Below are 25,121 nucleotides of genomic sequence, written 5' to 3' on the forward strand. Positions count from 1 at the left end.
AACAGGGCCGTGGGTTGGGCAAATCACTGGTACTGTTGGTATCCCTTTTTTCCTTGTGTGTTTTCTGCTGGGTAGCGGGAAAATCCTGCTTGAGTAACTGGTGGTCGGTCAAGTCATTTGTTGAAGGGTCTTATTGGATCGGTGGGCATATCTGGTCTCCAGCGGGGTCGGTTGGCTGTAAACTCGTCAGCCAATCGGGCTGCTTGCTCTGGAGTGTCAGGATTCCGGTCGGCTACCTATTCTCGAATTTCTGGGGCCATTTTCTACATAAGTTGCTCAAGCATGTTCACTCCCTGAAGGGCAGCAGCAGAGTGGGCAGCCCTACCGTCGAGCCAGTGGTTGCAGTGTCACCGGAGTTGACTGCCAAATTTGACATAGGAGACCCCATGGCTAGACAATGTCCGGAACTTGGTGTGATATCTCTCGGGGCTGATGGTAAAAAGTGCCAGCAAGGTTTCTTTAGTAGTTCCATAGTCCAGGCGGTATTGAGGCCCAAGTGACCGGGCAGCATCCTGTGCCCAACCAGTCAAACTAGTCCACAGGTATTTAGCCCAATCAGCCCTGGGCACCTGGTGCATCAGCATTAGAGTCTCAAAATCTTGCAGTTGTTCATTGACTTCGGTGTTGGACTCATTAAATACTGGCACATCTCTGTAGTGGAGCTGGGTTCCTTGATGGGGGATTTTCATGGGGGTAGGGTCCAGTGCTGGCTGTAGGGGAACTGGAACTCCCAAAACTGATTCCATTACACACACTTGAGGCTCCAGGTCCCAATGGAACCAACAACTCTTAGATTCGAGCTGCGGGTGACTGGGTTGGTTCCAGACCGGCACTGGGTCCTTGCTCTGGCAATTCCTCTGGGTCCATCTCAGCAGAGTTTTCATCACCCTCCACAACATCCTGGGCATCCCAGGGAACCAATTCCTTGATCACAACCGACCGAGTGTCGGTGGTCCTGTATTCTATCCGTCGAAGCTGGCACAGCTCCTGTAGTTGTTGTTTCTTGTTGCGGCTATACATCCAGTCTTGTCCTCTTGCCATGGCCGAGTTCATGGGGTTGGACATGGTGGTGTCCTAATCCTACTGTGCATATCTCATCAATGGTCTAAGGGTCTGTCTGTATGCCTCTGGTTGTGGAGCCCTGGACAGTGTCTACGAACAGCAGTCCCCTGCAGCTCCCCCAGTTCCGCCGGGCCGAGTAGTATCCCACTTGCTGCCACAAAGTGTGGAGACACGGCGGTCAGTAGGGGCTCTCGTCTGCTGGCCCAGATATCTTTAGAAAGACTGCATGGACCAGGTCTCATACCACTGAATGCCTGTGCTCTCTCCCCGTGGGCAGAACACTACTCAGACAACACAGGGTAAGGGTAAAATAGTGTGGCAATAGTTTACTGATCCACCAACACACAATAGCATACATAACAGTCCCAGCAAATACCCAAGATGGTGCAAATTACAGAGTCTCACCCTACTGCTGTTTCGCTGGGATTAGAGGTACTTTCTGTGCCGCATACCCCCACCAGTGGCTCCCCAATTTTGGCGGGCCCCCACAACAAGGAGAAACTAACCGAGAGCAGTGAGGTATGTGGCCAGGTGACCTGATTGTCCCAATCTGGATTCTTTAAGACGTCTTTGGGTATTCAGTGCTGGTGAATGAAGCAGTCCTGTGCCATAGTCCCCTAAGCTGATTTGTAGAGTCACACAGACCAGAAGCAAATGTCTCTTTATGTAGTTCACAACTGTAATGGGCAGTGCTTGTGTGGTGTGTACCAGTTACCGGGCGGTGCTGCTCGTGTGGTGTATACCGGTTACCGGGCGGTAGTACTCCTGTGGTGTGTGTTGTGAATTCTGTTGTCGGGCTTCCTCCTGTGGTCATGAATGGTACTTCGGCTGGTTCTGTTCATGGACTTCCTCTGGTGGGTGTTTCTGAGTTTCCTTCCACAGGTGACGAGGTTAATTCGTTAGCTGGCTGCTCTATTTAACTCCACTTAGATCTTTGCTCCATACCACCTGTCAATGTTCCAGTATTGGTCTAGTTCACTCCTGGATCGTTCTTGTGACCTGTCTTCCCAGCAGAAGCTAAGTTCCAGCTTGTATTTCTTTGGTTTGCTATTTTTCTGTCCAGCTTGCTATTTTTATTGTTGTCTTGCTTGCTGGAAGCTCTGGGACGCAGAGGGAGCGCCTCCGCACCGTGAGTCGGTGCGGAGGGTCTTTTTTGCGCCCTCTGCGTGGTCTTTTTGTAGGTTTTTGTGCTGACCGCAAAGTAACCTTTCCTATCCTCGGTCTGTTCAGTAAGTCGGGCCTCACTTTGCTAAATCTATTTCATCTCTGTGTTTGTATTTTCATCTTTACTCACAGTCATTATATATGGGGGGCTGCCTTTTCTTTTGGGGTATTTCTCTGAGGCAAGGTAGGCTTTATTTTTCTATCTTCAGGGCTAGCTAGTTCCTTAGGCTGTGCCGAGTTGCATAGGGAGCGTTAGGCGCAATCCACGGCTATGTCTAGTGTGTTTGATAGGATTAGGGATTGCGGTCAGCAGAGTTCCCACGTCCCAGAGCACGTCCTTTATTATCAGTAACTATCAGGTCATTCCGTGTGCTCTTAACCACCAGGTCCATTATTGTCCTGACCACCAGGTCATAACAGGTGTGTACCAGTTACAGGGCAGCAGTACTTCTGCGGTGTGTACCGGTTACCGGGTGGCAGTACTCCTGTGGTGTATACCGGTTACCGGGCGGTGGTGTTTCTGCGGTGTATACCGTTTACCGGGTGGCAGCAGTACTCCTGTGTGTACCGGTAACCGGGCAGCAGTACTCCTGTGGTGTGCAGCGGTTACCGGACAGCACTCTTGTGGTGTATACCGGTCACCAGGTGGCAATGCTCTTGCGGTGTATACCGGTTACCAGGCAGCAGTGCTCCTGTGGTGTATACCGGCTACCGGGCAGTGGAGTTCCTGAGGTGTATACCATTTACTGGGCGGTAGTACTCCTGTGCTGTGTACCGGTTACCGGGCGGCAGTACTCCTGTGGTGTGTACTGGTTACCGGGCAGCAGTACTCCTGTGGTGTGTGTTGGTTACCAGACAGTACTCTTGTGGTGTATACCAGTTACTGGACAGTACTCCTGTGATATATACCGTTAGCAGACAGTACTTTTATGGTGTATATCGGTCACCAGGCGGTTGTACTCCTGTGGTGTCTACTGGTCACCGGGCGGTGATGTTCCTGTGGTGTATGGCGGTCACCAGCCGGCTGTGCTCCTGCGGAGTATGGCTCGGAGACTACCCAGGGTTCACAGTGTTATGTGAGGACACAGTATATCTGAATGATCTCTCCTCTTAGTGCAGCGACTGCGGTGACTTTGTGGCGTTCGTCCAAACACTTTGGTGGTTTTCCCCGGAGCTGATATTCATTGACGTTGTAACCTGATCCATACACTGTTATTATAGGAGGTGAATGATCTGGTGTTGGTTCAGGTGATGGCGACTTTCTGATACTTTGTTTATTCTGCTTCCTTGCAGGACAAAGGAGGAAGATCTGCAGGGACGTAAGGCACAGACCGCCGGATGTAACTCGCAGGCACGCGGACGTAACTCACTGACAAATCTCCACTTGGTGCTTTTATTTTTCTTTTTTATGAATTGAATCCTTGACTTTGTTTTTTACTTGTGGATTTTTACCGTGTCGTCCTGTGGACTCCTCCGTGTCACCCTCCCAGGATTTACACGAAACAAGTCCCAATAATGCTGTCCAATGGTACTATTCTCAACACCAGCAACTCCGAGCCAGACACCGACACTGTCCAGTCACACAAGGTGAGTGACGTCTTACCTCCGGCATCATGTATTGTGCAGATTTCATGTTCTGCTCCTCCTGGTGGGAGCAGTCCGTCTCCTCCTTGTCGGGGGCTGTCCATCTCCTCCTGGTTGGGGGCGGTCCGTCCCCTCCTGGTCGGGGGCGGTCCATCTCTTCCTGATAGGGGAGGTCCGTCTCCTCCTGTCGGGGGCCGTCCGTCTCCTCCTAGTAGGGGGCGGTCAGTCTCCTCCTGGTAGGGGGCGGTCAGTCTCCTCCTGGTAGGGGGCGGTCGGTCTCCTCCTGGTAGGGGGCGGTCAGTCTCCTCCTGGTAGGGGGCGGTCGGTCTCCTCCTGGTAGGGGGCGGTCGGTCTCCTCCTGGTAGGGGGCGGTCGGTCTCCTCCTGGTAGGGGGCGGTCGGTCTCCTCCTGGTAGGGGGCGGTCGGTCTCCTCCTGGTAGGGGGCGGTCGGTCTCCTGGTAGGGGGCGGTCGGTCTCCTCCTGGTAGGGGGCGGTCGGTCTCCTGGTAGGGGGCGGTCGGTCTCCTCCTGGTAGGGGGCGGTCGGTCTCCTCCTGGTAGGGGGCGGTCGGTCTCCTCCTGGTAGGGGGCAGTCGGTCTCCTCCCTGGTAGGGGGCGGTCGGTCTCCTCCTGGTAGGGGGCGGTCGGTCTCCTGGTAGGGGGCGGTCGGTCTCCTCCTGGTAGGGGGCGGTCGGTCTCCTCCCTGGTAGGGGGCGGTCGGTCTCCTCCTGGTAGGGGGCGGTCGGTCTCCTCCTGGTAGAAGGCGGTCGGTCTCCTCCTGGTCTGGGGCCATCTGTCTCCTCCTTGTAGGGGGCCGTCGGTCTCCTGTTCGGTGGTGGTCCATCTCATCCTCCTGGGAGGGGCGGTCTGTCGCCTCTTGAGTATTGGCTTTTGTATTTGAGTTATGGAATAAAGGTGACACCTGCTGCATGGAAAATTCATCCACCGTTCCGACAAAGCCGCCATACTCTGCAAAATAGTCCCGTAACACTGCTGCTCTTTTAGTCACATCAAGCATGGCATATCCCTAGAGCTCAAGGGCTTGGGCGACATCCTTATCCAGTTTGCCTCTATCTCCATTTATGAGCCATTTCTTTTCCGCCTCCACCTCCTGAATTCATTGGTCAAGCAGGAAAAAAAAGGCTAAAATCCTACTTGAAATTACAGATGGCCAGGTCACTGATCAGATCACAGCTGCTTATTTAAGTTAACGGAAGGAGAAGTGGGGAAGAGGAGGTGAAGGGAGAAGCTGAGTGAGAGATGCAGAGACACACAGACAGTGCTTTCTAGTGAGTGTTTAATCTCACTCTAGTGCTGGACTTAGTACTACTGTATAAAGTTCTCGGTGCTGACACTTACTCGTATTTTATTTCACCCCCAAAGGAGGAATAACAACTGTTGCATAATATTTTCTATGCTGATGTTTTTTTAGTAAGTGTTTATTTCATTCCAGAGCTGAAATAACAACTGCTCTGCTCAGTACTGTATACATTTTCTCCATTTTAATACTTTCTAGTAAGTGTTTATCTCGCCACGGAGCACGATTCAAGGATTTACAGCTTACTTATGCTTTATAATGGTGAGCTGGATTCACAGATCTGCTGCTCAGTGCTGCTGTACAAAGTTGTCTGTGCTGCTACTTTATAGTAATTCTTTGAACTGGGTTCACACTTGCTCAACTACATACTGCTGTGTAATGTAATGTCCTCCATGATTCTGAAGTTTCTAGTATGTGTTTTATCTCACTCCAATGCCAACTTCACAACGACACTTCGTACTCCTGGATAATGTCCACCATGCTTCTTATTTCTCTTAAATGTTATCTCACCCCACAGCGAGACACACAGCTATGCTTTTTAGTACTACTGTACAGTATTCTCCATGCTGATGCTTTCTTTTAAGTATTATCTCACCACAGTTCTGGATACACAACTACACTGCTCAGTGCCACTGAATAATTTTCTCCATATTGATGCTTTATAGTGAGCTTATATCTTATAGAACTGGATTCACAAGTACACTTCTCAGTACCACTGAATAATATTCTCCATACTGATGCTTTCTAGTAAGCTTTTATCTCATCACAGCTGGATTCACAACTACACTGCTCAGTACCGCTGAATAATATTCTCCATCCTGATACTTTCTAGTGAGCTTTTATCTAATCGCGGAGATGGATTCACAACTACATTGCTCAGTGCTGCTGTATAACGTTCTTCATGCTTCTACTTTTGAACATTTGTGCTATAGAGGCAGGAATCCTTCATGTCTGTGTGTGCTGTTTTTACAGAAGACATTGTAGCAGCTCGTCTCCTCCCACTAGCTCAGAGCTAACTGGAAATTGGAGAGAGCCTTCAAAGTGGAAAACCAGTGAAAATGCAGAATACAAGTCGCAAAATGGACAGAAATAGTGTTGTTCTTCATGTACACACAGGAGCTTATTCTGAAAAGTGGCCTGAATGTGAAACTGTCAATCAGCTCAACCACCTGAACCTCACAGAAGGGCATGCAGATCTTAGAAGATATAAAGGTGTCAATGGATTTACACTTTGATCTGTTGCTGCATTACTGAGTAATTGGCTTCATCTTTAATGTGCAAATGAGGCGTTAAGTGCTCTGGGAGTGACAGAGCACTTCCCGAGCCTTCATCTTCTGAGATTGTTTCTCCCCCAGTGTTTGATTTTCTTGCCTAACATCACAATGAAAGCTAGCCATCAATCAATCTGAAGAGGCTGGTGCTAGGTGCAAGAAACAAGCTGTGGAGGCAGAAACTCTGGAAGTGCTCTCTCACTCCTAGAGCACTTAACGGCTCATAGGAATGAAACCACTAATTACTCAGAAATGCACCAACATCGAGAAACGATAAAGGTGTAGAAGGATTTACACCTCAAAGACCTGTATGCCCCTATGTGTGCGGTTTGGGAGGTTGATCTTACGGACAGTTTTTCTTTAATTGTTGATGACAGGGACTATAGTGAAGCTGCACGTGTGAGCCCTTCACTTCCTTCATCATGGGACGATAGGGGTCCCAGCGGTGGAATCACAAAGCTCTCATACATCCCTGTCACATTAAGGTGTTCAGCCATAGATCTGAACAACGCAGTGTCAATTATGATGGCACCCTTGAAATTGTTCTAGAAAGTGAAGTATTTCTCCCAGTAAATTATCACAATTCCACATGTTTTGTTACACGTATGTTTCCTTTCTGTGTGTTCTAGCAACGCAAAAAAAAAATCAGAAAAAAAGACAAATTGGACATAATTTCACACAAAACCCCCAAAATGTGATGGACAAAATTGTTGGCATCATTCCAAATTTGTGAGTTAACAACTTTGTTTCAAGCACGTGATGCTCGTTCACGCTAGCCTGTGGCAAGTAACGGGTGTGGGCAATATGAAAATCACACCTGAAACCAGATAAAAAGGGGAGAAGTTGACAATCTTTGTAGTGTGTGCCACACTAAGCATGGAGAACAGAAAGAGGAGAAGAGGACTGTCTGAGGACTGCAGAACCAAAATTGGGAAAAAATATAAACAATCTCAAGGTTACAAGTTCATCTCTAGAGACCTTGATGTTCCTCTGTTCTGGGTGCACAACATAATCAAGAAGATTAAAACCCATGGCGCTGTAGCTAATCTCCCTGGACGTGGACGACAGAGAAGAATTGATGAAAGGTTGTAATGCAGGATGTGTTATGGACCTGGTGGTTAGGAGCACCTGGAACGACCTGATGGTTAAACTAACACAGAACAAGCTCTGGGAAGTGGGAGCTCTGCTGACCGCAACCCCTAATCCTATCACACACACTAGAAATAGCCGTGGAGCGTACCTAACTCGGCCTAGACGCCTCTTCACAGCCTAAGAGCTAACTAGCCCTAGAGATAGAAAATAAAGCCTACCTTGCCTCAGAGAAATTCCCCAAAGGAAAAAGCAGCCCCCCACATATATTGACTGTGAGTTAAGATGAAAGTCACAAACACAGGAATGAAACAAGTTTTAGCAAAGGGAGGCCAGACTTACTAAACAGACTGAGGATAGGAAAAGTATCTTTGCGGTCAGCACAAAAAACTACAAAAAGACCACGCAGAGTGTGCAAAAAGACCTCCGCACCGACTCACGGTGCGGAGGTGCCACTCTACATCCCAGAGCTTCCAGCTAGCAAAGCAAAATCATGATAGCAAGCTGGACAAGAAAACAATGAACAAATAATAAACTAGCAGGGACTTAGCTTCTGCTGGAGTAGACAGGTCACCCGAAAGATCCAAGAGCGAACTGAACCAGTACAAGAACATTGACAGCTGGCATGGAGTAACGATCTGAGTGGAGTTAAATAGAGCAGCCAGCCAAAGAATAAACTACGTCACCTGTGGAAGGAACCTCAGAAGCAGCAGCTCCACTCACAGCCACCAGAGGGAGTCCATGGACAGAACTCGCCGAAGTACCATTCATGACCACAGGAGGGAGTTCGATAACAGAATTCACAACAAGGATGGTCCAGATGGTGGATAAGCCCCAATCAAGGTCCAAAGAAATTCAAACTGTCCTGCAGACTCAGGGGGCATCAGTGTCAGTGCGAACTATTTGTCAACATGGGAATAAAATTAAACCATATGGCAGGAGACCTAGGAGCACCCCACTGCTGACACATACGTAAAAAGCTATACTGCAGTTTGCCAAAATGAACATAACAAAAATCCTTCTTGGAAAGTGTCTTGTGGACAGATGAGACCAAGATAGAGCTTTTTGGTGAAGCACATCGTTCTACGGTTTCCCAAAAACGGACTGAGATCTACAAAGAAAAGAACACAGTACCTACAGTCAGATATGGTGGAGGTTCAAAGATGTTTCGAGGTTGTGTTGCTGCCTCTGGCATTGACTGTGTGCAAGGCATTATGAAATCTGAAGACTACCAAATGATTTTGGGTGGCAATGTAGTGCACAGTGTGAGAATGCCGGGTTTGTGTCCTAGATCATGGGTCTTCCAGCAGGACAATGACCCCAAAAATCCTTCAAGAAATGGATGAAAATAAAGCGCTGAAGAGTTCTGAAGTGACAGCAATGAGTCCGGATCTAAATCCCATAGATCACCTGTGGAGAGATCTTACAATCGCTGTTGGGAGAAGGTGAAATATGAGACCGGGAGCAGATTGTAAGAAGAGACATCCAAGATCCCGGCTGAGAGGAGGAAGAATCTTGTGGATGGTTATAGGAAGCGATGGATTGCAGATATTTATTGCAAAGGGGGCGACCAAATATTAAAAGTTGAGGGTGGACACTTTTGACCGGCCCATTTTTGGGGTTTTGTATGAAATTATGTCCAATTTGCCTTTTTTTTTTCTCAGTTTTTTGTGTTGTTCCAAAACACACAAAGGAAATAAACCCGTCTATAACAAAACATGGGGAATTGTAATAATGTTCTGGATGAAATACTTCATTTACTGGAACAATTTCAAGGGTGTCAACGCTTGCGACCATGGCTGTATATAAATACCTACGCCCATCCTCCACCTCTGGTACTGCATCACACTGGAGTCTGCCTCCCATCCGCGGTGCAGACACCTTTCTGTCTGACTCTTGGCTGGAATCGCTATCTCCTTTATTCCTTCGGGGCTTCAAAAAAACGAACTTCGGATTTTCCCTGTAACATAAAGCAGCTGCAGATAATGAGGCCTGTACATGACGGGTGAGGACGAGGGGCCGCGCAATGCACAGAAAACGACAATGTAGATCTATAACCCACCTATGTGCCTACCTGGATACTACTTTGCATCCAGTGGCATACAGGTCGTGTAAGGTGCATCACTACCATGTAGATTGTGAGCCTTCGCGGGCAGGGCCCTCATTCCTCCTGTACCAGTTATGACTTGTATTGTTTAAGATTATTGTACTTGTTTTTATTATGTATACCCCTCCTCACATGTAAAGCGCCATGGAATAAATGGCGCTATAACAATAAATAATAATAATAATGGCGGTGAAGCTGAACACCCCAGTATAGGAGTAAAAAACACTCTTTAGTTATCTTCTTTGTAAGTTCCTGGCTGCCAGTCACGTGGTTGGTTCAAGATATCGCTTTAGTCCCGCTCTCCACCCCCCAGGACAGTAGTCTCACTTCCCCCACTGAACATTGGTCTTGCTTCCCCCACCGGCCAGTAGTCTCACTGTCCCCACTGGCCAGTAGTCTTGTTCTGCCACCGGCCGGTAGTCTCGCTTCTGCCACCGGCTGGTAGTCTCACTTCCCCCACTGGCCAGTAGTCTTGATTCTGCCACCGGCCGGTAGTCTCGCTTCTGCCACCGGCTGGTAGTCTGGCTTTTGCCACTAGCCGGTAGTCTCGTTTCCCCCACCGGCCAGTAGTCTCACTTCCCCCACCGGCCAGTAGTCTCGCTTCCCCCACCGGCCAGTAGTTTCGCTTCCCCCACCGGCCAGTAGTCTAGCTTCCCCCACTGGCCAGTAGTCTTGATTCTGCCACCGGCCGTTAGTCTCGCTTCCCCCACCGGCCGGAAGTCTCGCCTCCCCCACCGGCCGGTAGTCTCGCTTCCCCCACCGGCCGGTAGTCTCGCTTCCCCCACCGGCCGATAGTCTCGCCTCCCCCACCGGCCGGTAGTCTTGCTTCCCCCACCGGCCGGTAGTCTCGCTTCCCCCACTGGCCAGTAGTCTCGCTTCGTCCCCATCACTCAGACAACTCTGCGCAGTCGCAGAAAGCACTAAGCCTCTGAATACCTGACCTCTGCAGCATTAGGGGAAGTTTAGTATGGCAAAATTACCTGACTGGTTCCCTTTAAAAAGAATCAATGACTTACCTGTCTTTTCAGAGTAACGGAAGACCAATTGGTGCAGGAACAGAGAAACAGAGGAACACAGAGGCCGAACAGACAACTAATCAAACATTTAGTCTTCACTATGGCCTCATAACGATCACCAGACATCATTGTGACCCCATAACCATCTAAAGGCATCACTGTGGCTAAATATCCATCACCAAACATTACTACGACCACATAACCATCACCAGATGTCAAGATAACCTCATAACCATCAGCAGACAACACTGTGGCCCCATAAACATCAGCAGACAACACTGTGGCTCCATAACCATCAGCAGACAACACTGTGGCCTCATAACCATCAGCAGACAACACTGTGGCCTCATAACCATCAGCAGACAACACTGTGGCTCCATAACCATCAGCAGACAACACTGTGGCCCCATAACCAGCATACAACACTGTGGCCTCATAACCATCAGCAGACAACACTGTGGCCTCATAATCATCAGCAGACAAAACTGTGGCCCCATAATCATTAGCAGATGTCAATATAACCTCATAATCATCACCAGACAACAGTGACCCCATAACCAACACTAGACAACACTATGATCCCATAACCATCAGCAGACAACACTGTGGCCCCTTAGCCATCAGCAGACAACACTGTGGCCCCTTTGCCATCAGCAGACAACACTGTGGCACCTTAACCATCATTAGACAACACTGTGGCCTCATAACCATCAGCAGATGTCAACATAACCTCATATCCATCAGCAGACAACGCTGAGGCCCCATAACCATCAGCAGACAATACTGTAGCCCCATAACCATCAGCAGATGTCAACATAACCTCATAATCATCAGCAGACAATACTGTGACCTCATAACCAACACTAGACAACACTATGACCCGATAACCATCAGCAGACAACACTGTGGGCCCCATAACCATCACCAGACAACACTGTGACCCCATAACCATCACCAGACAACACCATGACCCGTTAACCATCAGCAGACAACATTGTGGCCCCATAACCATCACCAGACAACACTGTGACCCCATAACCATCGCCAGACAACACTATGACCCCATAACCAACACGGCGGACATGACATAACTATATCACTGAAGGGCCAGATAGATCACATCTAGTAAAGGATATAAGATCACGGTCCTGTTTGGTGATGGTAGGAGCTCAGAAGGGGCGCACACCTCTTGTATTATAATATGTAGGTGCACCAATATGCTGTGGCCAATATACAAACACATGAATAGACTGTGTCAGCTGAAATTTGTGAGTACATGAACCCTGCTGTTGCCAACACGTAAAATTAATGAGCTACTTAGGGAACGTTTTTTGATCCAAAAACGAATAGGTAACCTCATATAGATGGTCGCTAATTCTAGTGACTCCGCTCACGGTATGTCTAGCAATGCTATCACGGTGATATTTGGTGATGGTTATTGGGTCACTGATGTTTTGTGATGGTTGTGAGGTCACAGTGATGGTTATGATTTCACAGTGATTTTGGGTGAAAGTTGTGTGGTCATGGTGATGTTGGGTGATGGTTATGAGGTCAAGGTGATGTCGGGTGATGCTTATGGGGTCTCGATGATGTCGGGTAATGGTTGTGAGATCTCGGTAATGTCGGGTGATGGTTAGGAGGTCTCAGTGATGTTGGTTGATGGTTAGGAGGTCTCAGTGATGTCGGTTGATGGTTAGGAGGTCTCAGTGATGTCGGTTGATGGTTAGGAGGTCTCAGTGATGTCGGATGATGGTTATGAGATCTCGGTGATGTCTGGTTATGGTTATGAGATCTCGGTGATGTCGAGTGATGGTTACGAGATCTTGGTGATGTCGGGTTATGGTTATGAGATCTCGGTGATGCCGGTTGATGGTTAGGAGGTCTCAGTGATGTTGAGTGATGGTTATGGGGTCACTGTGATATTGGCTGATGATATGGGGTCTGATGAGGTCTGACGGTTATGAGATCATTGTGAAGTTGGGTGATGTTTATGAGGTCACAGTAATGACTGGTTATGTTATAATGGTGATGTTGGGTGACGGTTATGGGATCTCATGGTGATCTCATGTTGATGTAGAGTGACGATTATAGGGTCACATGATGTCGGCTGACTGTTATGGGGTCTTAGTGAAGCTTGACGGTTGTGAGATCATGGTGATGGGTGATAGTTGTGAGGTCATGGTGAGTTGGGTGATGGTTATGGAGTCTTTAATGTTGGGTGATGTTTGAAGTCACGGTATTTATGACTGGTTATGGGATCATGGTGGGGGACGGTTATGGAATCTCATGGTGATGTAGAGTGACGGTTATGAGGTCACAGATGTTGCTTGATGGTTATGAGGTCAATGTGACGTTGAGTTATGGTTATGCGGTCTTGGTGATGTCGGGTGATGGTTAGGAAGTCTCACTGATGTTGGGTGATGATTACGAGATATCTCGGTGATGTTGAGTATGGTTATGGGGGCATGGTGATGTCAGCTGATGGTTATGTGGTCATGGTCATATCGACAGATGGTTATGAGGTCACGCTGATGACTGGTCATGTTTATGAGGTTACAGTAATGACTGGTAATAGTTATGGGGTCATGATGATGTTGGGTGATGGTTATGGGGTCATGGTGTTGTCTGGTGATGGTTAGGAGGTCAAGGTGATTATTAGGAGATCTTGGTGTTGTCTGGTGACGTGACTGTTTGCAGGCCTCAGTGATGTCTGGTGATGGTTAGGATGTCTCAGTGATGTCTGGTAATGGTTAGGAGGTCTTGATGATGTCTGGTGATGGTTACAAACTATTCTTTTCTCCATGTTCGTGTTAGTAAAGTATACAGGCAAGTCACATAATCCTAGAATGTCAGAGTTGGAAGGGACCTCCGTGGTCTTCGTGTCCAACCCAGTGCTCAATGCAGGATTCACTAAAAGATCATACTGTGTCTGTGTTGAAATCTGGATGATTTATTTTTTGGGCTATATTGTTTAATAAGAAATATTAGTTTAGTTCGTTCAGATTACCTGCAGTCCTATATATGGCCGGCCTCACATTAGCAGTTAGCTAGTATTATTATTTTTATAGAATTCCTTCAAGAAACGGATCAGTTCTTTGACGGACCCTAATAAGGATAATGGGGTTCCTTGATTGTCTGTCATGTTAGTGGGAAAAATCTATGTACTTATTCATCTAGTACAAATGACACTAAATTATAATGGCGTCTCCAAGCAGAGAACCTAACCTGACATCAGGCGTTGCATGTAGTTGCATCACCAACATTTTTGTGATATCCCTAGATGTAGACACGCGCTGGGCCACCTTGCTAAAGCTGGGAATGCGTTGGGTTGCGTCTCTAGAGCTGGACACAGGCCATGCCACCAGTAGAACTGGGCACGCATCAGGCCACTTCTCTAGAGCTGGGCACGCATCGGGTTGCATCTCTAGAGGTGGGCACGCGTCGGGTTGCATCTCTAGAGCTGGACACAGGCCATGCCACCAGTAGAACTGGGCACGCATCAGGCCACTTCTCTAGAGCTGGGCACGCATCGGGTTGCATCTCTAGAGGTGGGCACGCGTCGGGTTGCATCTCTAGAGCTGGGCACGTGCCGGGTTGCATCTCTAGAGCTGGGCAAGCGCTGGGCCACCTCTCTAGAGCTGAGCACGCGCCGGGCCACCTCTCTAGAGCTGGGCACGTGCCGGGCCACCTCTCTAGAGCTGGGCAAGCGCCGGGCACCTCTCTAGAGCTGGGCACGCGCCGGGCCACCTCTCTAGAGCTGGGCACGCGCCGGGCCACCTCTCTAGAGCTGTGCACGCGCCGGGCCTCCTCTCTAGAGCTGGGCACGCGCCGGGCCTCCTCTCTAGAGCTGGGCTCGCGCCGGGCCTCCTCTCTAGAGCTGGGCATGCGCCGGGCCTCCTCTCTAGAGCTGGGCTCGCGCCGGGCCTCCTCTCTAGAGCTGAATTTGAAGAAAAATCTGGCACTCCTTTAATGCATCAAAAAAATAATTTTTATTGCAAATAAAATTGTCCCAAAAATAAGACCTTCTCCAGACTGGGATACAAGAAATGAAACAAAACTAAAGAAATATACAATCAGTTATAACATATCACTGATAATCTGATAACAATTAATACCGAAATTAAATATCGGGCTAAATATTTTAATGAATGAAGACATGATGACACTGGACAACTTACAATGCTATACAATAACTTCATTTCCACTGCTGTATACACACATACATACATCTCGATCACAGATGTCTTGATGTATAGTACAATTTGAGAAGGTAAAATTTTTTTTTAGAAAAAATGAAAAGTAGAAAAAAAAACCTTTAAAATGGAAAAAAATTGTTATTTAAAAAGGAAATTCTTGTAGAAAAAAAGAGGGGATTTTTTTTTAAATAAAATAAAAAATAAAAAAAGAAACGGGGAAAAATGAATTACCGGTAAATGAAATTCAATGAAATACTGCTTACCAGATAATGGGAATAAGTAATGGTACCCAGTATAACTAGCATGCAGGAAAATATAGGAAAACTGCCTCTCTAGCATTAAGCCACTTCTCTACAGCTGGACGTGTGCTTGGCCACCTCTCTAGCGTTGGACCACCTCTCTAGAGCTGGGCACGTGCCGGGCCTCCACTCTAGCATTGGGCCACCTCTTTAGAGCTGGGCGTGTGCTTGACCACATCTCTAGCGTTGGACCACCTCTCCAGAGCTGGCCACGTGTTGGGCTGCCTCTCCAGCGTTGGGCCACCTCTCTAGAGCTGGGCACGCGCCGGGCATCCTTTCTAGAGCTGGGCACGTGCCGGGCCACTTCTCTGTGCTTGACCACCTCTCTAGCATTGGGCCACCTCTCTAGACCTGAGCGTGTGGCGGACCAACTCTCTAGCATTGGGACACCTCTCTAGAGCTGGGCACGTGCCGGGGGCCTCTCTAGCGTTGGACCACCTCTCTAGAGCTGGGCATGTGTTGGGCCACCTCTCTAGAGCTGGGCATTTCTTGAGCCACCTCTCTAGAGCTGGGCATGTCCTCGGGTGGCTCTCTAGCGCTGGGCCATCTCTAGAGTTGGGCACGACTGAGCACTTGGTACTGGTAATGTTGAGCTTCACAAACCTTCAGGGGAGCGGTTTATAAAGCAAGAAGAACAAAGCTATTACATTTTACACATTTAATCCAACAATTAGGCAGTGCTTGTGAAAATGTACAAAATATGTTACAAAGGGGATTATACAATACTGTATATACAGTCTCATAAAAATAAAAGGGATAAACAAAAGAAAGTTTCTAGACCTGATGTCATAGGAATGGCGCAGATCTTGGGAAGGGGAAAACTATGTTTAGAAAATCGCTCAGTCCCTACAGCACGCCGTATCTCCAGCACTGGACATGGGGTCTCGGTCAGAACCTGCTTTTACCAGGTACCAGTTGCTCCCAATTACCCCCATGGTGACTTCAGATGGGGGCTGGTAGTTGAGATGTGGCTCTGGTACCAAAAACTGTGAGATCCCCGATCTTGAGGACATCTGCCTCCTGGAGGTTGCAGATGGGAGATGTTTGCTATCACTAGTTTAGCTTTCGGTACATATGAGACATGGCATATACAACCTCATCCACAAGGCCGACATTAATTCTTGGCTAATGGACAACCCACACAGCAATGCAAGCGAATGTGTCGTGATCAGCACTGCACCATTATACCGAAAATCTGTCTCCCATAACTATAGAGCCTACTCCGCTCACTAAAAGCCCAATATTCATGTCTGGTATCCGGCACCGTCCAGCCTAAGCCATCGCTCTGTGTGGTTCTTTGACGTGGATGGACCTGTTTACAGAGGGACAGAGAAGTGTCACCGTATGACGCTGCTATTTACTATTCGTGCTGACCACTTCACAGCGGGGGGTCTACAGCAAAGGTGCAAAGGTGTGCAGTAGAGTATTAGCTCCTCTTCCATAGCCCTAATTTAGAAACTATATGGAAGCCATGCTCGTGTGCTCAATATGAGGGTGGCACAGACACCGCTCACTTGTTCTCTCCTATTGATGGCGTCTTAATTTGTGCCATCAGGCTTTCTCCTGGCCCTCGAGCAGTTACAGTAAAGGGAAAAATGTAAATACAAGTATAGGAGGCGGCGGTGGGTGGAGGAGACGCCAGATGTGTGACACCGCTGCCAGACTCACCACGGGGCTCACCAGTCCCGTACACCCGTTCCTTTAACCATCACATGTGTTTTCCGATATCCAGATATCTACTCGTCACCAGCCAATGCTGCTATAAGCTGGAGAATAAAGGCGGCTTGTGCACCGAGCGGGTCACCTCGGTCCACAGTTATTTTATACCGCCGGCCCGTCTTACAGACTCGCAGCAAGAATCACTCCTCAGTGTAAGGGGTCTTCTAACTGGGGAAAAGTAATCTAGTGGGAGCTCCTCTTATTACTGTCCTTAGACTACACCATTCTCTGTGTACTCTCATCTGTCTACGCTCTATGGTTCTGTCTCTGGTCCTTCTTTTTTATTCTGGTTTCCCTATGGTTCTGTCTCTGTTCCTTCTGTTCTCTCTTGGTTTCTCTATGGTTCTGTCTCTCTTCCGTCTCCTGGTTTCTCTATTGTTCTGTCTCTGTTCCTTCTTTCCTCTCCTGGTTTCTCTATGTTCTGTCTCTGTTCCTTCTGTTCTGTCCTGGTTTCTCTATGGTGCTGTTTCCAATTCTTCTGTTCTCTCCTGGTTTCTCTATGGTTCTGTCTCTCTTCCTTCTGCTCTGACCTCATTTCTCTATGGTTCTATTTTTGTTCCTTCTGTTCTCTCCAGGTTTCTCTATGGTTCTGTCTACCTTCTGTTCTCTCCTGGTTTCTCTATGGTTCTGTCTACCTTCTGTTCTCCTGGTTTCTCTATGGTTCAGTCTCTGTTCCTTCTGTTCTCCTGGTTTCTCTATGGTTCTGTCTCTGTTCCTTCTGTTCTCTCCTGGTTTCTCTATGGTTCTGTCTCTCTTCCTTCTGTTCTCCTGGTTTCTCTATGGTTCTGTCTCGGTTCCTTCTGTTCTCCCGGTTTCTCTACGGTTCTGTCTCGGTTCCTTCTGTTCTCCTGATTTCTCTATGGTTCTGTCTCTGTTCCTTCTGTTCTCTCCTGGTTTCTCTATGGTTCTGTCTCTCTTCCTTCTGTTCTCTCCCGGTTTCTCTACGGTTCTGTCTCGGTTCCTTCTGTTCTCCACTATAGTTCTGGAACGTGAGACGTCAGAATAATAACAAAGACAGTTATTGGTTCCACCTTATTCCAGCGGCTCAGAAGTCTCCATGCATGCGTGCACTATTGGGTGGTAAATCTGCTTTTCTCTGGAGTTGCCGCTTCTGTCCTCTGTATTCTCTGCATTCTCTGCACTCTTCTGTCAGTCTCTGCATGCTCTTCTGTACACGGTAGGGATTGCAGCTGGCGCTTTTCTTCCTGATACATGAGCGCTGCTCTTGGAGTTGGCTGTTATACGAGCTGCACGATGGTTTCCTTTGGCCTCTCAGGGGCTTTTGTTACCTGATTTGACTCCACAGTGCCGCAGAGATTTATCTGGTGAAGAGCCAAAAGTAGAAGTGGAGTGTGAGAGAACAGAGAGGCCTCCGTGGAAATGGGAAATGTGTGAGGGTGGAGGCCAGGCAGGCATGGACGATAGCTGGAAGTGAGTGTGTACGAGTGCGAAACACCCTGCTTGCCTCCCACATGGCGAAGCAGACTGAGCAAGATAGGCTGCAGGATGGACATCTTACTGTATAACTCAAAGTATCGGAGATGTGACTGCAGCTTTAATTCAGGGGTGTTTTACAAAATATTGCATTAAGGGAGATGGCCCACCATAGGATCAGTGATAAGACGCCCACCAATAGCCATGTGTACAAGAGCTTCTCTGTCCATCCAATGAGTGGAGTGGTGGTGCATGCGTTGAACCATTGCTCCAGAGGCCTCCAGATGGTTGTCAGGTCTCGCCAAAGTCAGCTTGGCCAGCTTTCATACACCCGGCTCCCCCAGACTGTTTGTGACCGGTTCCATGTGGTGGTCCGACTGCTAGGACTTTGACTCCAGAGACGCACACCAATAGCCATGTTGTTTACGAGAGCCTCTCTCTCCAACTAATAGCCAATGAGTGGAGTGGTGGTGCATGCGTTGAACCATTGCTCCAGAGGCCTCCAGATGGTTGTCAGGTCTCGCCAAAGTCAGCTTGGCCAGCTTTCATACACCCGGCTCCCCAGACTGTTTGTGACCGGTTCCATGTGGTGGTCCCACTGCTAGGACTTTGACTCCAGAGACGCACACCAATAGCCATGTTGTTTACGAGAGCCTCTCTCTCCAACTAATAGCCAATGAGTGGAGTGGTGGTGCATGCGTTGAACCATTGCTCCAGAGGTCTCCAGATGGTTGTCAGGTCTCGCCAAAGTCAGCTTGGCCAGCTTTCATACACCCGGCTCCCCCAGACTGTTTGTGACCGGTTCCATGTGGTGGTCCGACTGCTAGGACTTTGACTCCAGAGACGCACACCAATAGCCATGTTGTTTACGAGAGCCTCTCTCTCCAACTAATAGCCAATGAGTGGAGTTTGTGGTGCACGCGCTGAACGTGCTCCAGAGTCCTCCAGATGGTCTTCAGGTGCTGCCAAAGTCAACGTGCTTGGCCAACTTTCATACACCAAGCTCCCCCAGACTGTGTGTAACCGGTTCCATGGGGTGGATGGTTCAGATGTCATCATCCGCGCCCCCGAGCCTTTTCCTCTTGTAGTGCTCACCAATAGTTTTCTTCTTCATCACATCGGACAAGATGGTTCATTTGTCCGCTCACTGGGTTTTTGTTTTCTGATTTGTTTCTCATGCACCCTTGTGATGGCAGGGGAGATGTATGAAGAAAAGTATGGGCTGATGACCTGCACTACGGCAGAGTCTCGGTTATGGTGTGGGCATGTAGGGCGCTGGTGGGGCCAGGTCACTGGTGGTCACTGGTGAAGTGTAGAGAGCATCACAATCTGCTCACATCCCGCTAAGTACAGAACGAAACCGAAGAGGAGCAGCGAGTAATGGGGGGAACGTAGAGGTGTGCGGGGAGGATTTAATGGTGGTTAGTGGGATCAGAGGGAAGTGTGGATTGGTGCGCACGATGGACACCATCAGCGCCCTGACTATTATGCGACCTTTGAGGGCCGGCATCATCATATTGCCCTGGTTAGATGGTGTTCTCCATCTCCGTGCCCGGTGCCAGCAATAACAGAGTGGTTAGAGAAATCAGTAGGAAGAAGTGTCTTATAATTGGGGAAGAGGCCAACGTGTCCGATAAGACACAATGCAGACATATTGTACTGCTGATTTATACAAAGATTGACAACAGGGCAGATCAATTCTAAGAAGTAGTTGAGAAGATACGGTGGTCAGAGAGCAGATGGTGTGTGAGAGAGGAGGAAGAGAGGAGGGCCAGGAATCTGAGCCCGAAGTATCGGGGCAGGAGAGGAGCCGCTGAGTGCTACAGAGGAAAAACGGGAGCTGCACAGTCCACCGTCCCTGCAAAACTGAGGGCAGAGTGGAGAATTGTGAAAGCAGCTCTGAATGTGACTTCAGGCCCGATAGAAATGTGACTGGAAGCCCCTACGTGCAAAAATATAACTACTATAATACTGCCCCTACGTGCAAAAATATAACTACTATAATACTGCCCCTACGTGCAAAAATATAACTACTATAATACTGCCCCTACGTGCAAAAATATAACTACTATAATACTGCCCCTACGTGCAAAAATATAACTACTATAATACTGCCCCTATGTACAAGAATATAACTACTATAATACTGCTCCTATGTACAAGAATATAACTACTATAATACTGCCCCTATGTACAACAATATAACTACTATAATACTGCTCCTATGTACAAGAATATAACTACTATAATACTGCTCCTATGAACAAGAATATAACTACTATAATACTGCCCCTACGTGCAAAAATATAACTACTATAATACTGCTCCTATGAACAAGAATATAACTACTATAATACTGCTCCTATGTACTAGAATATAACTACTATAATACTGCCCCTACGTGCAAAAATATAACTACTATAATACTGCCCCTACATGCAAAAATATAACTACTATAATACTGCTCCTATGTACAAGAATATAACTACTATAATACTGCTCCTATGTACAACAATATAACTACTATAATACTGCTCCTATGTACAAGAATATAACTACTATAATACTGCTCCTATGTACAAGAATATAACTACTATAATACTGCTCCCTATGTACAAGAATATAACTACTATAATACTGCTCCTATGTCCAAGAATATAACTACTATAATACTGCTCCCTATGTACAGGAATATAACTACTATAATACTGCTCCTATGTACAAGAATATAACTACTATAATACTGCTCCTATGTACAAGAATATAACTACTATAATACTGCTCCTATGTACAAGAATATAACTACTATAATACTGCCCCCTATGTACAAGAATATAACTACTATAATACTGCTCCTATGTACAAGAATATAACTACTATAATACTGCCCCTATGTAGAAGAATATAACTACTATAATACTGCCCCAATGTACAAGAATATAACTACTGTAATACTGCTCCTATGTGCAAGGATATAACTACTATAATACTGCCCCTATGTACAAGAATATAACTACTATAATACTGCTCCTATGTACTAGAATATAACTACTATAATACTGCCCCTACGTGCAAAAATATAACTACTATAATACTGCCCCTACATGCAAAAATATAACTACTATAATACTGCTCCTATGTACAAGAATATAACTACTATAATACTGCTCCTATGTACAAGAATATAACTACTATAATACTGCTCCTATGTACAAGAATATAACTACTATAATACTGCTCCTATGTACAAGAATATAACTACTATAATACTGCTCCCTATGTACAAGAATATAACTACTATAATACTGCTCCTATGTCCAAGAATATAACTACTATAATACTGCTCCCTATGTACAGGAATATAGCTACTATAATACTGCTCCTATGTACAAGAATATAACTACTATAATACTGCCCCTATGTACAAGAATATAACTACTATAATACTGCTCCCTATGTACAAGAATATAACTACTATAATACTGCTCCTATGTCCAAGAATATAACTACTATAATACTGCTCCCTATGTACAGGAATATAACTACTATAATACTGCTCCTATGTACAAGAATATAACTACTATAATACTGCTCCTATGTACAAGAATATAACTACTATAATACTGCCCCTATGTAGAAGAATATAACTACTATAATACTGCCCCAATGTACAAGAATATAACTACTGTAATACTGCTCCTATGTGCAAGGATATAACTACTATAATACTGCCCCTATGTACAAGAATATAACTACTGTAATACTGCTCCTATGTGCAAGGATATAACTACTATAATACTGCCCCTATGTACAAGAATATAACTACTGTAATACTGCTCCTATGTGCAAGGATATAACTACTATAATACTGCCTCTATGTACAAGAATATAACTACTATAATACTGCCCCTTTGTACAAGAATATAACTACTATAGTACTGCCCCTATATACAAGAATATAACTACTATAATACTGCTCCTATGTACAAGAATATAACTACTATAATACTGCTCCTATGTACAAGAATATAGCTGCTATAATACTGCTCCTATGCACAAGAATATAACTACTATAATACTGCTCCTATGTACAAGAATATAACTACTATAATACTGCTCCTATGTACAGGAATATAACTACTATAATACTGCTCCTATGTACAAGAATATAACTACTATAATACTGCCCCTATGTACAAAAATATAGCTACTATAATACTGCTCCTATGTACAAGAATATAACTACTATAATACTGCCCCATATACAAGAATATAACTACTATAATACTGCTCCTATGTACAAGAATATAACTACTATAATACTGCTCCTATGTATAGGAATATAACTGCTATAATACTGCTCCTATGTACAAAAATATAACTACTATAATACTGCCCCTACGTGCAAAAATATAACTACTATAATACTGCCCCTACGTGCAAAAATATAACTACTATAATACTGCCCCTATGTACAAGAATATAACTACTATAATACTGCTCCTATGTACAAGAATATAACTACTATAATACTGCCCCTATGTACAACAATATAACTACTATAATACTGCCCCTACGTGCAAAAATATAACTACTATAATACTGCTCCTATGAACAAGAATATAACTACTATAATACTGCTCCTATGTACTAGAATATAACTACTATAATACTGCTCCTATGTACAAGAATATAACTACTATAATACTGCCCCCTATGTACAAGAATATAACTACTATAATACTGCTCCTATGTACAAGAATATAACTACTATAATACTGCTCCTATGCACAAGAATATAGCTGCTATAATACTGCTCCTATGCACAAGAATATAACTACTATAATACTGCTCCTATGTACAAGAATATAACTACTATAATACTGCTCCTATGTACAAGAATATAACTACTATAATACTGCTCCTATGTACAAGAATATAACTACTATAATACTGCCCCTATGTACAAGAATATAACTACTATAATACTGCTCCCTATGTACAAGAATATAACTACTATAATACTGCTCCCTATGTACAAGAATATAACTACTATAATACTGCTCCTATGTATAGGAATATAACTGCTATAATACTGCCCCTATGTACAAGAATATAAGTACTATAATACTGCCCCTATGTACAAGAATATAACTACTATAATACTGCTCCTATATACAAGAATATAACTGCTATAATACTGCTCCTATGTACAAGAATATAACTACTATAATACTGCTCCTATGTATAGGAATATAACTGCTATAATACTGCTCCTATGTACAAGAATATAACTACTATAATACTGCCCCTATGTACAAGAATATAAGTATTATAATACTGCCCCTATGTACAAGAATATAACTACTATAATACTGCTCCTATATACAAGAATATAACTATTATAATACTGCTCCTATGTACAAGAATATAACTACTATAATACTGCTCCTATGTATAGGAATATAACTGCTATAATACTGCCCCTATGTACAAGAATATAACTACTATAATACTGCTCCTATATACAAGAATATAACTACTATAATACTGCTCCTATGTACAAGAATATAACTACTATAATACTGCTCCTATGTACAAGAATATAACTACTATAATACTGCTCCTATGTACAAGAATATAACTACTATAATACTGCTCCTATATACAAGAATATAACTACTATAATACTGCCCCTATGTACAAAAATATAGCTACTATAATACTGCTCCTATGTATAGGAATATAACTGCTATAATACTGCTCCTATGTACAAGAATATAACTACTATAATACTGCCCCTATGTACAAGAATATAACTACTATAATACTGCTCCTATGTATAGGAATATAACTACTATAATACTGCTCCTATGTACCAGAATATAACTATTATAATACTGCTCCTATGTACAAGAATATAACTACTATAATACTGCTCCTATGTACAGGAATATAACTACTATAATACTGCCCCTATGTACAAGAATATAACTACTATAATACTGCTCCTATGTACAAGAATATAACTACTATAATACTGCCCCTATGTACAAGAATATAAGTAGTATAATACTGCTCCTATGTACAAGAATATAACTACTATAATACTGCCTCTATATACAAGAATATAACTACTATAATACTGCTCCTATGTACAAGAATATAACTACTATAATACTGCCTCTATATACAAGAATATAACTACTATAATACTGCCTCTATATACAAGAATATAACTACTATAATACTGCCTCTATATACAAGAATATAACTACTATAATACTGCCTCTATATACAAGAATATAACTACTATAATACTGCCTCTATATACAAGAATATAACTACTATAATACTGCCTCTATATAGAAGAATATAACTACTATAATACTGCCTCTATATACAAGAATATAACTACTATAATACTGCCTCTATATACAAGAATATAACTGCTATAATACTGCTCCCCAGTGAGTGTCCTCCTCTGGATTTTAGTTGATGCTTTTATTTTTTTCCTCTAGGCAGAAGATGATGTTAAGGAACAGAAGAGCAAGGAGGACAGGCAAGATCTTGGGGGGTCCATGAAGAAGATCGGGCGTCCAGGCAGAAGGCGTAAACATGAAGCGGTTAGTAAGAAGTCCGAGTTCCCTCGTTACCTGGACCTGGGTGATTCCTCAGTGGTATAAGAACTATAAACCTTGTTTATTTTTAGTCTTTTGATGGTTTTTCAGTGTCGGTGTGTTCAGAGTCAGACCTGGCCGTTGAGCTGCGGTTTTTTTTCAGCACAGTCGTTACATCTGGATGTATTTGTCACCACCTGTGTCTGGCCATGTCCTGTGTGCACCATGGTGCTGTATTATAGTG

At 45.2% G+C, this 25,121-nt stretch overlaps 1 protein-coding gene across 2 annotated transcripts in view; it reads left to right on the top strand.

Moving 5' to 3' along the window:
• Positions 1–25,121, top strand: part of LOC138638852 (DNA (cytosine-5)-methyltransferase 3A) — a 254,664-nt gene that overhangs the window by 21,393 nt on the left and 208,150 nt on the right. For both annotated transcript variants that reach the window (XM_069728517.1, XM_069728519.1), the window contains exons 2-3: positions 3,520–3,813; positions 24,779–24,883. In XM_069728517.1, coding sequence (XP_069584618.1) covers positions 3,742–3,813; positions 24,779–24,883 — 177 coding nt within the window. In that variant the 5' untranslated portion in view covers positions 3,520–3,741. The remainder of the gene's footprint in view (positions 1–3,519; positions 3,814–24,778; positions 24,884–25,121) is intronic.

This window comes from Ranitomeya imitator, chromosome 5, assembly GCF_032444005.1.
Source record: "Ranitomeya imitator isolate aRanImi1 chromosome 5, aRanImi1.pri, whole genome shotgun sequence".
NCBI classification, from domain to species: Eukaryota; Metazoa; Chordata; class Amphibia; order Anura; family Dendrobatidae; genus Ranitomeya; species Ranitomeya imitator.